General features: G+C 35.0%; 2 protein-coding genes across 5 annotated transcripts in view; both read right to left on the reverse strand.

Moving 5' to 3' along the window:
- The window catches only part of LOC123557260 (uncharacterized), a 291,086-nt gene that overhangs the window by 258,877 nt on the left and 16,477 nt on the right, over positions 1–15,732 (reverse strand). The window lies entirely within an intron of this gene.
- On the reverse strand, positions 991–15,106 carry LOC123557267 (deoxycytidylate deaminase-like). 4 transcript variants are annotated; one of them, XM_045348651.2, is made up of 6 exons: positions 15,012–15,106; positions 8,217–8,341; positions 7,809–7,912; positions 5,576–5,711; positions 3,574–3,781; positions 991–1,806 (listed from the first exon to the last, which is right to left on the reverse strand). In XM_045348651.2, the coding sequence occupies exons 2-6, from the start codon at positions 8,335–8,337 to the stop codon at positions 1,764–1,766; spliced, it is 612 nt and encodes a 203-aa protein (XP_045204586.2). In that variant the 5' UTR covers positions 8,338–8,341; positions 15,012–15,106; the 3' UTR covers positions 991–1,763. The 4 variants fall into 4 exon arrangements, with proteins under 4 accessions (XP_045204586.2, XP_045204585.2, XP_045204587.2 ...); XM_045348650.2 differs by lacking the exon at positions 15,012–15,106 and adding an exon at positions 8,478–8,597; XM_045348652.2 differs by lacking the exon at positions 15,012–15,106 and adding an exon at positions 8,471–8,594.

The raw sequence follows: 15,732 nt of genomic DNA on the forward strand, positions 1-15,732 counted from the left end.
ATTTTACTTAATAAATTGCTTAGATGCACGGTAACCCCAACTTTTTTTTCTTTCCGTTTTGAAGCATTTTTTGTGTGTCATTAATGCTGCAAAATATTTTGAAAATCTTAACGTCAGAATTTTTTTTGTAGATCTAAATACGTTTTTTCCATTGAAAATTAAGTGGGTGGGGTAATTAGGTCAACATGTAAAAATTAAAGAGATTTGTTAATGACATTTATGCTTATACAATACTGACATCACCATATATTCATATAAATCTGTAAGACCTGAAATCCCTATAAGATTAAGTAGGATATTATATGCTTTATAAAGTACAACATTTTTTCAATTTTACAAAATTTCAGAAATGCGTAAACATTGGGTGAAGAAAATACCCTATAAAATTAAAACGAGTTCGGTGACCTATGTTTTTTTCTGCTCTTGTTTGTCTTAAAAACTAATGTTCTTCAAGCTCACAGGGTATGAAAAAATTCTTAACGTTTGAAAAAATTCGATCGTACATCCTTATGACCTTGAAGAAAATGAAATAAACTGAAAAGCCGAAGAACCACAACTCTTTCTTTAATAACTAAGGGTACAGCGAGTAGAACGTAACAGAATACAATGGCTGTTATTTATTACCAAAGCTTTTAGAGTAGCATATGAATGTGGTCAATTTCCCTGTCATCCCACCAAGATGATTATATACTAACTTTTCGTCTTTCGTAAGCAATATTTATCATACGATTTGGAGTATTTTATATTTTATAAAACTCTGTCAAACTGATACAGGTGCAAGTTGCATTCAGATTGCTTTTAACAGTAAATTATGGCCTTAGTTCTTGTATGATATTTTATTAACCTTTTCGTCAGTACGGAGCTATGGTCTGGTGGTTTTCAGTACAACGCTATAACATGATCCTCAGTTTTTGTGTATTTTCCAAGATCGGGGTGTAAAAACACAGGTTAGTTCAAACTCGGATGGGAAGAAGGAAACACAAAACATACTGGTTTTTTGAATGAAAATGGGCATTTATTTCACAAGACATGTTAATTTAAACATTCTCTTACTTTCACGTGTATACATTTTCATCATATTGTAAGTGATCATTTTCACAGTATTTTATAACATTAACTTTGACAGTCTAGAAATGTTATGCTGTAAACGTGAGAACACTAATACATTTTTAGTAAAGCCTTGTTTTACTCTTACTGTTAATCAAATGTCCGAACAATCTGACAACCCTTTTGGGGAAATTTAAGAAATAATGCATTCTTTCTTAGTTGAATTACTGATAAATTTATCCTCGCTTATGAATAAATGTACTTGATATACAATATTAACCTTAAGCATGCTAGATAAATTGTTGTCTGCTGGAAATGTCGTCTACTAAAATTGTAAAGTTCATTCAATTTGCTCCAAAATTGGAAGAAATATTGTCAGAGTAGCAAACAGCTTGGAACCTGATCAGACGCCGATTTAATCGGCGTCTGATCTGGTTCCAAGCTGTTTGCAAAGGCTGTTAAATTCGCCTGCAGCAGGCTAAGGGTTAATTCAAACCAAATCTCCTTTTATCAATAAGTAAATGAAAGTCATTCTGTAATGTATCTCTTAAAAGGAATCAGCCTGTACATATAAGTAAGTAAATATCAACATATTTTCTATCCGCAAAAAAGTGCCAGGATATTTCCAGATTTGCGCCTGAGAAGTCGGAAATAAATTTTCTCTTCTATTAGATGCACAACGTTATTAGAAGAAATGGGTTCTGTTTTGTGACGTTTTATAAGTTGATCTGCAGAATTTGATTCGTAGGTTTATATGGCCTGAAACAGGAAGCATACAGTAAATCAACAATAGACTCAGTATTTATACATAAAATATTCATTTAGTACATTCTAGTATATGATCTAACCAAAATTTCTTCTTAAAGAGGAGCTTATATAGAACGATTAGTAGTTGTAGTAAAACAGTTGTTATAGTTGCATAGAAACAACACTGTCTTTATATAAACGAAATAATTTCAGGTAGAAGTCTACACCTCGTCTCGGCTTCCTAAGACACGTTCTGTTTAATTTTTGTGGATTTGATCTTTATAGATTCGTTCAGGGAACGGCATCAAACATCAGCATTATAATTATCTAATGGCGATAATACCTATCGCTGTTTATACTTAATTTACAACATATCCCTCTCGGCACCTCATTTCTGTTGGAATCCATCGCAACGAGAGTATGAGAGGAGAAGCCAGTTTCCCCATTAATACTCAGTACCACGGGAGCTACTGGTACCATTTTTCACGTCTTAGGTATGACTCGGCCGGGGATCGAACCCACGACCTCCCGCAGCCGAAGCGGGCGCTCTACTACTACGCTACCGAGGCGGTTACCCATCCGTTAACTAGTAAATTGAATGTAGAATTGCTAATCCAGGTACCTTCAACTTTTGTATGCAATCATTCTTTATAAATATTTCTGGAGCATAATAGAAAACATAAGGATACCAGTTCGAGCCAGAAAATGACATACTCATCAATTTGAGGACATAAATAAACATTGCATAGGTCTAGGAGCAGAGGGGTTGGGGATCAATATCCCCAACATCAAGAACGGATGGCAACATATGTTCCCCTACCCTCATCAACAACCCCTACAAAACCATATAAAAATGCCTATTTCAAGTGTAGATAAATCTTGAGTTGAAGAGTTTTGACTACAGTTGTCTAATGCGATGGGAAGAAGGTGCGTTTTTCTTGGACCAATAAAACGTAAACAAGAGACTACTTTTGAAAAATGGTTGCACTCCAACCTTACTGCTTCTTCTGAATAGAAGTTGTATCTGATATGTAATATCTGGGCAAATGCTTGGTCAAGTCTGTCATAACCTATATGTTATGGACCGGATAGTGGGAAAACCCTTTGACCTTTGATATCTCATTGATACATTGACCTGTGAGTTAGGAATTTGGGTGTTGTGCATGGCACATTGTCTCATTATGGGGTACAATTGTGCCAAGTAGTATTAAAATCCCTTCAAGGATTACCAGAGTTATGGACAGGACAGGAAAATAAAACACTACTTACGTTTGACCTCCAAGTGTGAGCTTGATCTTTGAGTTAGGGGTCTGGGTGTTGGGCATGACACATCGTCTCATTATGGATACATATGTTCCAAGTAATACATTTGTGCTAAGTAAAATTAAAAATCCTTCAAGGATGACAGCGTTATGGACCAAACAGAAAAAAACAATACTTGTGACGTTTGACTTCTGAGTATTGCGCATGACACATTGTCTCATTATGGGGCAAATTTTTGCCATGAAATATTAAAATCCCTTGATAGATGGTTGCGTTACAGACTGGATAGAAAAAAGCCCTGATGACAATTTGCCTTCCAAGTGTGACCTTGACCTTTGAGCTAGGGGTCCAGGTCTTTCACATTACACATCGTCTCATTGTTACGGACATTTGTTCAAATTTATATTAAAATTATATGATGGATGACAAACTTACAGACTAGAAACGAGATCTGGACGAACGAACGGACGGACGTTCTTACAAACTGACCTTTCGTAGGTATTGCTTTTGTTTTACCTGAATTCTATCTTCGCTTTTCCTAATATTATTTTTGCAGCTTTTGTCTCTTCTTTATCGTTGTCTTCATAGTATACCACGGATTTTATTCCCGCCTGTATCATAAGTTTGGCACACTCATTACAAGGGAAATATGTAACATAGATAGTAGAGCCACGGATATCTGAAGACATTTTGTTTACGATTGCATTCATTTCGGAATGGCAAACTGAAATAAAAGAAATACGACCTTGGTGTCTATGGAAGGTATTATACGCCACAACATAAATGGCTATATAATGGCTTTATATTTTAAATTGGTAATTACAAACTCAATGCACCTAGGTGACAAGCTCTATCTTTCACTTGGATAAATTGAATGTTGGAACTAAAATATTTGAGTTTGCATATACGCAAATCCTTTTGTATGAACAATTCTAAATTGGTTGTTACAAATAACGTTCACCTGCATGACAACTTTAATTTTCGTGTTACTAATTTTAATGTTGAAAATCACATTTACTCAACTAAAAGGACATAACAACATAATCCTTCTAATTACATCTAAAATGTGCGGTGGCATAGAGGGGACGTAGGAAATATTTTATTTATCACGTGCGCACGTGTTAGCACCACGTGCGAACGTGTTAATTAACACGTGCGCACGTACTAACTAACATGATAATTGAACGTGATAATTGACCAATGAAACTAATCGATTCACCGATTAGCACTTCCCTATAACCGACTTCCATTATGAAAAATGGCAGATCTTTCATCATAGAATTTGTATATTGTGTAACTCAAATATTGGTGACGAATTCCACTATCTATTAGAATGTCCAACACTTGTTTGAGGAAAGAACGAAGTATATAAAATCAAAATTTCATAGATTTCCAAATATTGTACACTACGAATATGTCATGAATATGAATTTCAATACTGTAGAATATAAAAAATTATGTATCTTTGTTAAAAATATCATCCAGAGGTTTAAGTAGTTTATGATAGTAATTAATATACGAAATGTTTGAAAACTGTTGACAGCCTTCTGTCCTATCGAAAAGTCACATCTATATTGTTTAATGCTATAAATTTGGCTAGAATTTGCGGATCTATTAACTTAATTAAGTTATATTTATTTTGTGAACTGATGCAAAATTGTTACTCTCCCGCAAGAAGAACATTACCATAAAGAATATCATTATTATGGAACTTAGTGCTAGTATTATACCTGCTGTTATGTATATGCATAAGCTTCGTTATAGTTAAATATTGTATAGTATGTATCGTACCTCATAAATCATGTTATCATGAATTGAGAGAAATAAACGAATTGAAGTTTTCTCATTGGTCAGCTAACACGTGCGCACGTGTTAGCTATAAAATGGCAGATATTTCACGTTTTCTCATTGGTCAGCTATCACGTGCGCACGTGTTAGCTATCACGTGCGCACGTGATAGTTATTACGTGCGAACGTGATAGCTATCACGTGCGAACGTGGTAATGAACAGGTGCGAACGTGATAGCTAACACGTGCGCACGTGATAAATAAAAATATTTCCTATGTCCCCTCTATGCCACCGTAGATACCTGACTGGTTGGATTAGTAAAAGTGAAATTATATTGATCTGTATTTCCTCTGCCTACCTAGATTAGAAAATAGTTTTAATGATAGACGGACACCATCATACATTCTAATAACATTTGATCTTACAATGCTCAAACGGACAAAATAACAGACAAAATAACACAGATTCAAACAAGTTAATGCTGTACGTTAACATAATGACATGTCTGTTTGACAAGATAATATGGCAAATGGGCAAAACGACAGAGTTTTAAACTAGTTAATACTGTATGTTAATTTAAAGAAACTATAGCTGATCACATCAGACAGTCCCGTGGCCTGACGTTGAAAACATCGTTTACGTAACCTCATTTCAAAGAAAAAAGAAATATACGACAATACGTGATTTCATTTCAAATATTACAGCACTTTATTGGCAGTATTTTGATACCATAATACTCCTTATTTTCTAATTTGTCTGAAGAATTCTTTCCCCATGGCAAATCGTCATCGCTACATCCATTTGGCATACCATTATAACCAGTGCCGACAATGCGCTTTTCTGCATTTACTATACACGAACCCACCTTCAAAAGAAATATATGAAAAATATAGGATTATGACAAAAACAACAATGAAGAGTAAAACACATTGGTAATTGAAACGAAAATGTTTGATCTTGTAAACCTTCAAAATTATTTGATAAATAGAATGTAGTATAAGAAAAACTGGTTTTCCGTTATAGTCTCAATTTCATTTGTATGGTTCCAGTAACATTTCTGCATGAAAAATACCAAGTTTCAGTTTGATTAAATCAGTTTTCAAACTTTTATGGTATTTTCAGTTGCCTCTGCGTCAATTTTCCTTTCAAATTGATGTCACGACATAATTTTTAACCAGTATTTATAGCCTGAGCTTGTTTTTGCCCTATTTTATATATTTTTACTATAATGTGCAAGCAAATTAAACACTTACACTTTGAAATATACCAAATGTCCCCTCTGAAAGCTATAAATGGGCAAAATTTAGTGTGAAAATGTACATTTAAAAAAAATACACCCAAAACAGTGAAAATGTGATTTTTCTTTTATTTTTTATCAGCTTTTGTAGCAAAATTTCAACAAAATGCTCATTTTTTTCCAAAATCTGACCAAACTAGCCCATTTATATTTATATCAATATCTGGACAAATCTCAATTTTTGCCCACATTTTCTTATAGGTCACAAACCGGTAAATAGTATTCCCTATATATTCTATATAAAACAGACCTTTTTAAAGATCTGCAAAACATAGCTAGACCCATTTCAGTAAACAAATCCTTACCTCATTTTAAAGAGTTATGATAAAACTGATATAAAATGAAGAGAAAAGTAGGGGTCATGTATCTTCTAAGACAGAATTCTCTTGTCACATTTGCTTACTGTAAAATCACATTACAATCCCACTGCTGTGACTTGAAAGTACTTCTCATACTAAAACTGAGTTTCAAACCAGCTTTAATTTAGACTTCTGTGGCCATGCCAAGTGAAATTAGTGTTCAAAAACCTGTCCGCCATTACGCGACTAGACCACATGGCTCCCACGCTGGTTCCTTTACTATAGTTAGGCCTAGTATCAGCACTTCTCGTAGGTTCATCGGACTTTGTTTCCGATCTAGTGTTACCTCCGTGCTTCTCAAAGGTATATTAGATCCAAATTTCTTATTTAAATGATGAACAGTCACTTCATAAAGTTTATATGTAAACATGAAATTAAAGTTTTAGTGTATTAACAGTACTATGCAGTGTGTTTAAAATAGTACACTCTGCATACATGTATAGATAAACACAGTATAAATGTGTATTGCTATTGTTTTAACAATCAGCTGGTTTTGCATGACTTTTAATTTGTTTCAAGTTTCAAGTTTTATTTTCATTAAACCAGAAGGTCATAGACCCATATATACATGGCAACAGTGAACATTATATCATAACACAATAAACAAATGATTCGTATAATATAACAGTTCCAACATCTCCGACAATTCATGAATATCAATGTTTCAATCTGACATATCAACGAGCTGGAATATAATTTGAAGTTTTCCACGGATGAAGGCTATCTAAAGGTATCTATACTAGATTGTAATATATATAACGGATAAAATTATCTTGATTAAAAACGAAAATGAAATATCAAGATCATTTCTTATTTAATACACTATACCATTGATATACTATGAATGGATACATATGTCTAAAGCTATATTTGTATTCCACGGATGACCGTTCTTGAATCATGAATGCAGCTCTATATGCAAATTAAATAAGTTAAATACTTTTAATGAGGATTTATACGTTTGAAGTAAATACCTAAAGATAAAATATTGTAGTGAAAGATGGCCTTTGGATATCTTTAAGAAGTTTATGGTAACGTTGGCGTGCTGACTTTATCGTAAAACAGAACAACAAATATAGTACATGCGCTTTAGATACGACAGACATCAGGCGTTTGTCGAGCATGGGCCTTTGTTGATTCCGTCATCTGTCTGATAAGCCTGTTTCCTGTTTTATTCAAAACGTCGATTCATTTCTAGGTAGTCTTTTTATTTAACGCCAAAAATTGCAAAAATCTTTCATAGTCAATTCAATTTGCATTTTGCTCTTGCATATCGAAAGAAGTTAAGAAAAGTAGGACTTTCTACCTGTCTATTTGGATCTTTGCTCCTTTGTGCTGTTATCAGGGCTATACCCATGAAATACTCTTCCCAGTTTAAATAGTCCGACCTCTTCTCGTTCTTTGACTTTCCTGCATATAAGAATTTTTCAATTTTTGTTCAAATTTAAGTTACATCAAAACATTTATTATACTGTACTGGTGTGTTGTTGCCATGATCTAAACGAATTTAAAACAAACCGTTTCCCGTAATGAAGCAACTGATTTCGAGCCGGTTTTTTACCGATTGATGGTTGTACGGAAATGGGCCAAACATTTCCGACATGTACGCTTTCTCTTGGACAACGCTGTTATGCAAGAAAATCCACACTCCACTGACAATATGTTGCTTAAGTTAAATGTCAAGAAGTAAAAAAAAACTGCTTTCATTACGCACCTGTACAAGATGCTGAATTTTCATTTTGGCTATCAGATCCGTCTTCTGAAATCAAACTGGTAGATGGATGTGGTTGCTCTGCCGCACTTGGTATTTGTATTTGCTTACGTTCGTGTGACATTATACTGAAATACATTTTAACATTGAAGATTTTTCATATATATTGAAAAAATAATTTCATGAAAATGTATAGATATTACTCGTATGAAACAAATGATCATATTAAACTAGTAATATTTAAATTGATTACACACGATATACCAGTTTTCTTCAAAATATGCCACAGTGCAAAATTGAATCTTTGCTTGAAATTGTTAATCCCACATTCAACAATGACTTCACGTCTTTCAATCGGAGTGTTATTTATCATGTACGCTGGTGATTAGATAACTATCTTGTACATATAAGGTTATTTAAAGGACATGATATATGTAGTGCGTTCAGTGATAAAAGATTAGACAAGTTAATCATAATTGAAACAAGGATTGCAAAGATAACAGCGTTGTTATCAATAGTGACCCATTATCAGTATGGAGCATATGTATCTATAGTTTGTTTTATGGACTTTTTGTGAGGAATTACACCGCCGACTACGTAACCATGGTCATGAGTTCGAGTTTCCGCTGTAATATAGTGTGTAGGGGTGCTTGACACTCTGAGGAAGAAAAAACAATCTCCTGAAGTTTGGGTATCTTCTGTATCAAGCATTTTCGCAAGGGCTTTATCAGTTTACATATGGAAAATATCGCTTTAATGTCAATAAATGTCTCGATTTTACACTTTTTGTAACGGTTTAGCTGTTTGTATGTTTCGTTTAGAAGGAATAAAAAGACGGTTATCAATTAGATCCTTTTGATTCACCAGTCCTGTCTGATTTTATTCAACTAAAGTGTTTAGATAAATAATTTCACATTCATTAATAATTCAAAATAACTTTTTTCATACATTTGCAAAGTATTTATAACCTAATGAGATACGCCAGTTTGAGTAAGAAAATCTTTTTTTCTTCTTTAAGAAATACATTTTTTGTCTAGAAATGAATTTTGTTTCATTGTTGGGTAGATAATTCTGTTTTTTTTTTCCTGTCATGTTTGTAGATCGTGAGCGTCCAGATTCGAAACGAGAATTTTGTAATTTTAGATCAGTAGATTACGAACCAATATTGGATTGCTTATATAGTGATTATGTAAATTAAAACAAACTGAAATGATCAAAACGCTGGTGAAAAAACAACATTAAAACTGTCCAGGCACACAGTGAAGAATTATATTTATGCATTTCATAAGCATGATAATATGCATTTCATAAGCATGGAAGTGGTTTCGATGTTGTTTTTTCTTTCGTTAGTTCTTTTATATGAATGTTAAACGTTTTATGTAGCGACATTAAAAACGTTAAGTGCTTACAATCACATGTTGACTGTAATAAGTTGCTTGATTCTACTGTCGTTATACAATTCAACAGAAATGACCCTCTGCATTGGCATTTTCTTTTAAACCAATCAACATGCTTGAATTCCATATCCTTAGGACTACGGGTACATTTTTATACAATCTCGCCAGGCATACGTATGTTTTTGGCAACATAGAAAGTGACGTCAGACGACCTCAGCATTTTTCGGAAGTAAAGACAATGAAAGTAAACAGACCAAAGGCTAAACTTAAAAAAACGAAAGATGCATTTGCATGGGTCCAGAGTTAGGGGTCTCGCGAAGGGGTCAACCCGTCTAAATGTATGGGCGTGGTTTCTTCTTCTTTTTACTTTTTTTTCTTTTTTTGCTAATTGAAAGTCAATTTTCGGCACTTTCTATCGATTTGAAAATACCTGGGAGTAGTATATAACAATCGATTTCGGAGCCAAACTGCAGCCTGCCTGGAGCTGGAGCCATACCACGTGACTATGACGTCATCGCGTGGGGGCGGGGCTAACGGGGGAAAAACCCATGACGTCACGATCGCGCAACAAGATGGCGGGCGGGTCAATGCCCTAGAATAATGGGGAGCCGCACCCAGCATTCCAAAGAACAAAAGAGAGTAGGTGAGTCAATAGGAAATTACCATGACGTCACTGCCGCACCCAACATTCCAAACTAACAATAGAGACTAGGTGAGTCAATCGGAAATTACCATGACGTCACTACCGCACCAAACATTCCAAACTAACAATAGGGTATTATATAACGTTATTCCTTTTATTGTCAATCTATGTTAATATTTCATTGTTTTATCCGTCTAGAACGGCGATTTAGGGTCAAATTTGACATTCAGGGTTTTTGACATTTTTGGAAAGGTCGAGAGGTAAACATTACGAAAATCTATACTCGGACCGGAAATGACGTCATCAAAATTCAAAGTCGTCGTAGAGGCATATTGTTGGTACCGTTGGAAAGGTCTCGTCAAGCACATTCAGAAAATATATACTTTTATGGGTCTATCTAGTACGGTTCTTGAGATATTTGGATTTAAATCGAAATCATTCATGCGTTACAACCCGGGTTTTCTCTTTCGTTATTGTAGGAAACCTAGGCATGTAGGGTATCTAACGAAAGGTCTCGATGAGAACTATTCGATGACCACGTCTAATCGAGGATAAAATCACTCACGCGTAAAAAACCACTTTGGACTCCGAGGGTGGGTTCGAACCTTGTCAAGGAGGACACCCATATAAAGGTCTCGTCAAGACAATTCAGAAAATATATACTTTTACGGATCTTTCTAGTACCGTTCTTGAGCTATTGGGATTTAAAGCGAAATCATTCATGCGCTACCACCCTGGTTTTCTCTTTCGTTATTGTAGGGAACCTAGGCATGTAGGGTATCTAACGAAAGGTCTCGATGAGAACTATTCGATGACCACGTCTAATCGAGGCTAAAATCACTCACGCGAAAAAATCACTTTGGACTCCAAGGGCGTGTTCAAACCTTGAAGATATCCACTGTTCTGTTACATTTTATGGTGCGCAAAACGTATTAGCCACCACCACCACAGCTACCACCACCACCACAGCCACCACCACCACCACCACCACCACAGCCACCACCACCGCCACAGCCACAGCCACCACCACCACCACAGCCACAGCCACCACCACAACCACCGCCACAGCCACCACCACCACAGCCACCGCCGCCGCCGCCACAGCCCCCGCCGCCGCCGCCACCACCACCATCGTGGCGGTGGTGGTGGTGGCGCTCCTTGTTGTGGTGTGTCGGCGGTGATGGCGGCGGCGGCGGTGGCTGTGGTGGCTGTGGTGGTGGTGGCTGTGGCGGACATCATCCTTTTTGATGTTGTCTAAAAGTGTCAGTATATCCCTCGGATATTAGATATTTCCGTATTTGAGAGCTGCAGACCTAAACCTTTCAGAAATTGGTCAAAATGAATTTCGTGTAAAAAATGTTGATTCTGCGGAAGCGTGAAAGGGCCATCAGAAGCAAATATTAATACGTTTTATTACGTTACATGCGCGGAAAGGATATTAGCAATTTTGCTGATACTGACTCAGCTGCGCTTTGTCTTAGTTCTACTTGATTCATATGATATATTATACCAGCTTTTTTATGGTAAATACGTTCAAAGGCGCTTTACCTAAAAAACAAACAGCCATTCAGGGCATTAGGGACAGTTAGCGGATATTCAAGAACATCTTAGAAATTTCCAGTGCCTTGACCGGGATTCGAACGCAAGACCTCTGGGCCTGAGGTTACAGCAAAACGTATTACCATTAGATCACCGGGCGCAATTGTTATATGCGCAAGTAATCTAATAATGTGCAAAACTGATCGTAAAGCTGAAGCATGAAATACGATATATTTGCATATTGGCTCGTCTATTATGTCTTTCAACTTTGGTTGTCTTAAACTGAGCCAATACGACCACCACTGGACCAATAACAACGCCAATATAAAATCTCACTTGATCAATATCATTCCAGTATAGAACGATGGAAATAAACTTTTATTTTGTATGTGTGTGTGTTTTTTTTTATTAAGGTTGAATGCGCCTAATTTGAAGTTACTGGGTTTCGTTTCGAAATTTTGTTTAATATAAAATTCAGCATACTCCTCATAGAATGTGCATTTTACTTTTATGACATTTCTGTAACTTTTTTCTCTGCAAACCTTCAAAAACGACCATTGACGTCCATTTTCGATGAACGGCGATTTCACGTCCGTCAGACGATTTTCGCAAATTTTAGCATAGAGGCAAACAAATATAATACAATTTTACTTTTAGCAACTTTAAAAAGCCCTAAGGTAATTTATATCCTCATGTTTGAATAAACATTATTAATTTATTTAACTTTACTACAAATTTTACGTTTGGATAATATTTCGATTGTTTGGAGAGTAGTCAGACAACCCGATTTCCAATAAAGTGCATCCTCTGTGAATACCCGCAGGGAAACAGAGTATATTTGTTTCACGGAGGCTGTTGCTCTGAAAATGTTAATTTATTTAGTTACTTGGCTAGAATAGAAACACCATCCTTTTCAAAGAGGTTTTAGCTCTCCAGATATGTGTGTAAAGAAAGGTTATCCTTGTATTCATAGACACGTAACAGAAACATATTCCATATATAATACCTTTTCCTAACAGTAGAAACCTATCAAACACCACAAATGTGAGTAAACATTCTGCCAAAATTGTTAAATATTCCAGGAAATAAAAGAAGAAATTTGTTTGGTTGGGGTTTAGCGCTGTTTTCTGTTACGGTGGACAGTTAACCTAGCCAGTGTTCCTGGGTTCTGTTTTCTTAACAAGTAACTTCCAACTTCACCGCATACATCAGAGTCGGAGGACGAATGATTTCAGACACGTGTCTTCAATCAACCTGGGGATCGAACTCACGATTCATAGATCTACGCTCCTTCTACTGAGCTCAGCGGGTGGGGTAAAAGAAAGAAAGAAAATAGCGGTTGTGACTGAGACGCGCTGTAATTCAACAGCGGTTGATTGTTAAACATAATTGTGTAATTCTATGTTGCCATTACCTATATGTGCGACTCAAGAATAGTAACTTTGTACGGAGGAATGGAGGCTCAAACTTGCAACCCCTGCTTTCGTATTTACGAGATATTAGGATTTGTACGGGACCGTGTATATGTGTAAGGTTTCACTTTTTATTTTAATAAGCGTCTTAGGTGTCAAAATTCAGAATGTAACAATTTTCAACATTCAACGGAAGTTTATGAGGATACGCATATACGTAACCTCTTATATCATGATTACGGAAATTATAGAAGTTATAATTCATTTCAAATAGCGCCTGTGGTATAAATTATCAAAAGAATGAAAAATAAACTCTGACCTTTAAAACCGAACTCTGCCGTCAATATAATTGTATGAACGTTTGCGTGGAGAAGGTATTTAACCGGGCAAGCCCATGCCAACTGATCTTATAGTCATCTTGCATGCGTGCGTGCTTAGGGAGTGTTAGGAATAATAAAAAGAAAAACAAGATTTAAACAACCTTTACTCCCGTGGCGGGGCGGCTAAGTGAAACAACATAGGTCTGAAATAACAAACTTTAAAATATTTGAACTTGTTGTATAATATTGAACTATGATATTTTACAATAATTATGTTTCAAGTGTGAAAACTCCGAACTATATATACAATTGCATATGCATAAATTTTTCATTTTAGCAGTGTATTACAACGGAAAACTTGTTTATTGGTATTTTGAATAAGAAAAAGATGAAAAAAAATAATCATTATTATATAGAAATATATTTAAAGCGATTTTTAAAAATAACATGATCAGTATTTTACGCAGAATTGTCGCACTGGCGTATGCAAAAAATACTGCATTGAAACCATTTCGCACCGGTCGCCAGTTTTACAGTTATAAAGACCTCTTTTGAAAAGAAAACCCTCTTTCTCACATACCATGATTCGTTTCCCGTCTGTAGTGAGCCTCTGATGAATGAGAGTGTAAAATACTAAAATTTGAAATGAGATATATCAGGAAAACACGTAAACTAAGCTATGTTGTGATTTGGGGGTAGGGGTCGATGATCCCATAATTTTATTCCATAAAACGACAGAAAATAAAGTTTTCATCATCATGTTAGTTTTTTGCTCAAATTCTATCGTTTGGGTTTTACATGAGAGAAGATAAAAGCAAACATTTTCTTCAAAACTCAAAGTCATATTTGTCGCTCTGACGTCACTTTAACGTAAATATCGACTTTAACGTTAAAAAGATCTCCACAAATTACATCATTTTAAAGGCGTTTCTTTTTTAAATGAAAATATGACGAGTAAAAAGCAAATCGATATTTGTTGAATGAATAGAACGATTTACGAAAATCGTCTGACGGACGTGAAATCGCGGTTCATCAAAAATGGACGTCAATGGTCGTTTTTTAAGGTTTGCAGAGAAAAAAGTAAAATACGCAGTCTATGAGGAATATGCTGAATTTTAAATTTTATTTTAAACAAAATCTCGAAACGAAACCCAATAACTTCAAATTAGGCGCATTAAAACGATTCATACGTTTATACTGACGTTGAATGCGGTCCGAGTCAACTCTTCATTTAAGGTATTAGTGTTCGTATAAAATTTGAAAAGGGTATATACACATATGAAAACAAACTATCTTTTTTTACACAGCTAAGTTAAGAAATAATTTTCCTTGCAAATGTAGTTAATGCAAAACGATATTTTGTTTCGTTTGCAGTATTTTGCGCAAAATAGTAACAAAAATAGTTTGTCCAAAAGTGCACATTTACGTGGCTTTGAATGGAAAAAAATACAAGATAAGTAATTTTAAAATTGAAAGCATAAACTTACCGTTTGGAAATTATATCACTATTTAGAGGAAATATTTAATGAAACCTTTTATCCACAAGTGCATAAACGATTACAGACAGGAAATATAAACCGAATTCAGGTAATACAGTAGTAAATAATTTTGCTATATGATCTATATGAAATTAACAATCTTCTGAGAGCTGTAACGCAGCCAGGTCCATTTTGAAAAAGAACTACTAGCCATATGTTCTTAACTGATCTATAAACCACAAAAACACCAAGAAAAGTAGGGGTCATTTATCTCCTATGAGATTGTTTGTCTGACAGGTCAACACTGTGGAATATCTTCCTAACTGATCGAGCTAAAATGTTGGTATGAACACATGTGTAATAAGGTTTGTTTTGCAAAAAAACTCCTAAAATTCTACCAAAAAGTCTAGTATAGGTCCACAGTGAAATATAAACAGGAACTAGCAAATGCCACATTAACTAGGAAAAAATGAGGATTTCATTTAAATCTGATAATATTGATTATTTGAAAACAATAAGTCATTTTATCTTACAATTCTAAACATTTTTTTTAGTAAAATTTTTACATAAGATTACCCTGTTTGATCCACTTACTCGGTAGCATAGCTGTTTTCGCGAATTAAAGCTTTACTAGTATTTTGCAAGATCCTGATAATATAAACTATCCTTCCCTCTAAAGGTCTCCGAGGATGGTAGTAGGATTTTTTATAATGTTTCAGAGATCTTTTAT

Source organism: Mercenaria mercenaria, chromosome 5 (genome assembly GCF_021730395.1).
Source record: "Mercenaria mercenaria strain notata chromosome 5, MADL_Memer_1, whole genome shotgun sequence".
Lineage (NCBI taxonomy): Eukaryota > Metazoa > Mollusca > Bivalvia > Venerida > Veneridae > Mercenaria > Mercenaria mercenaria.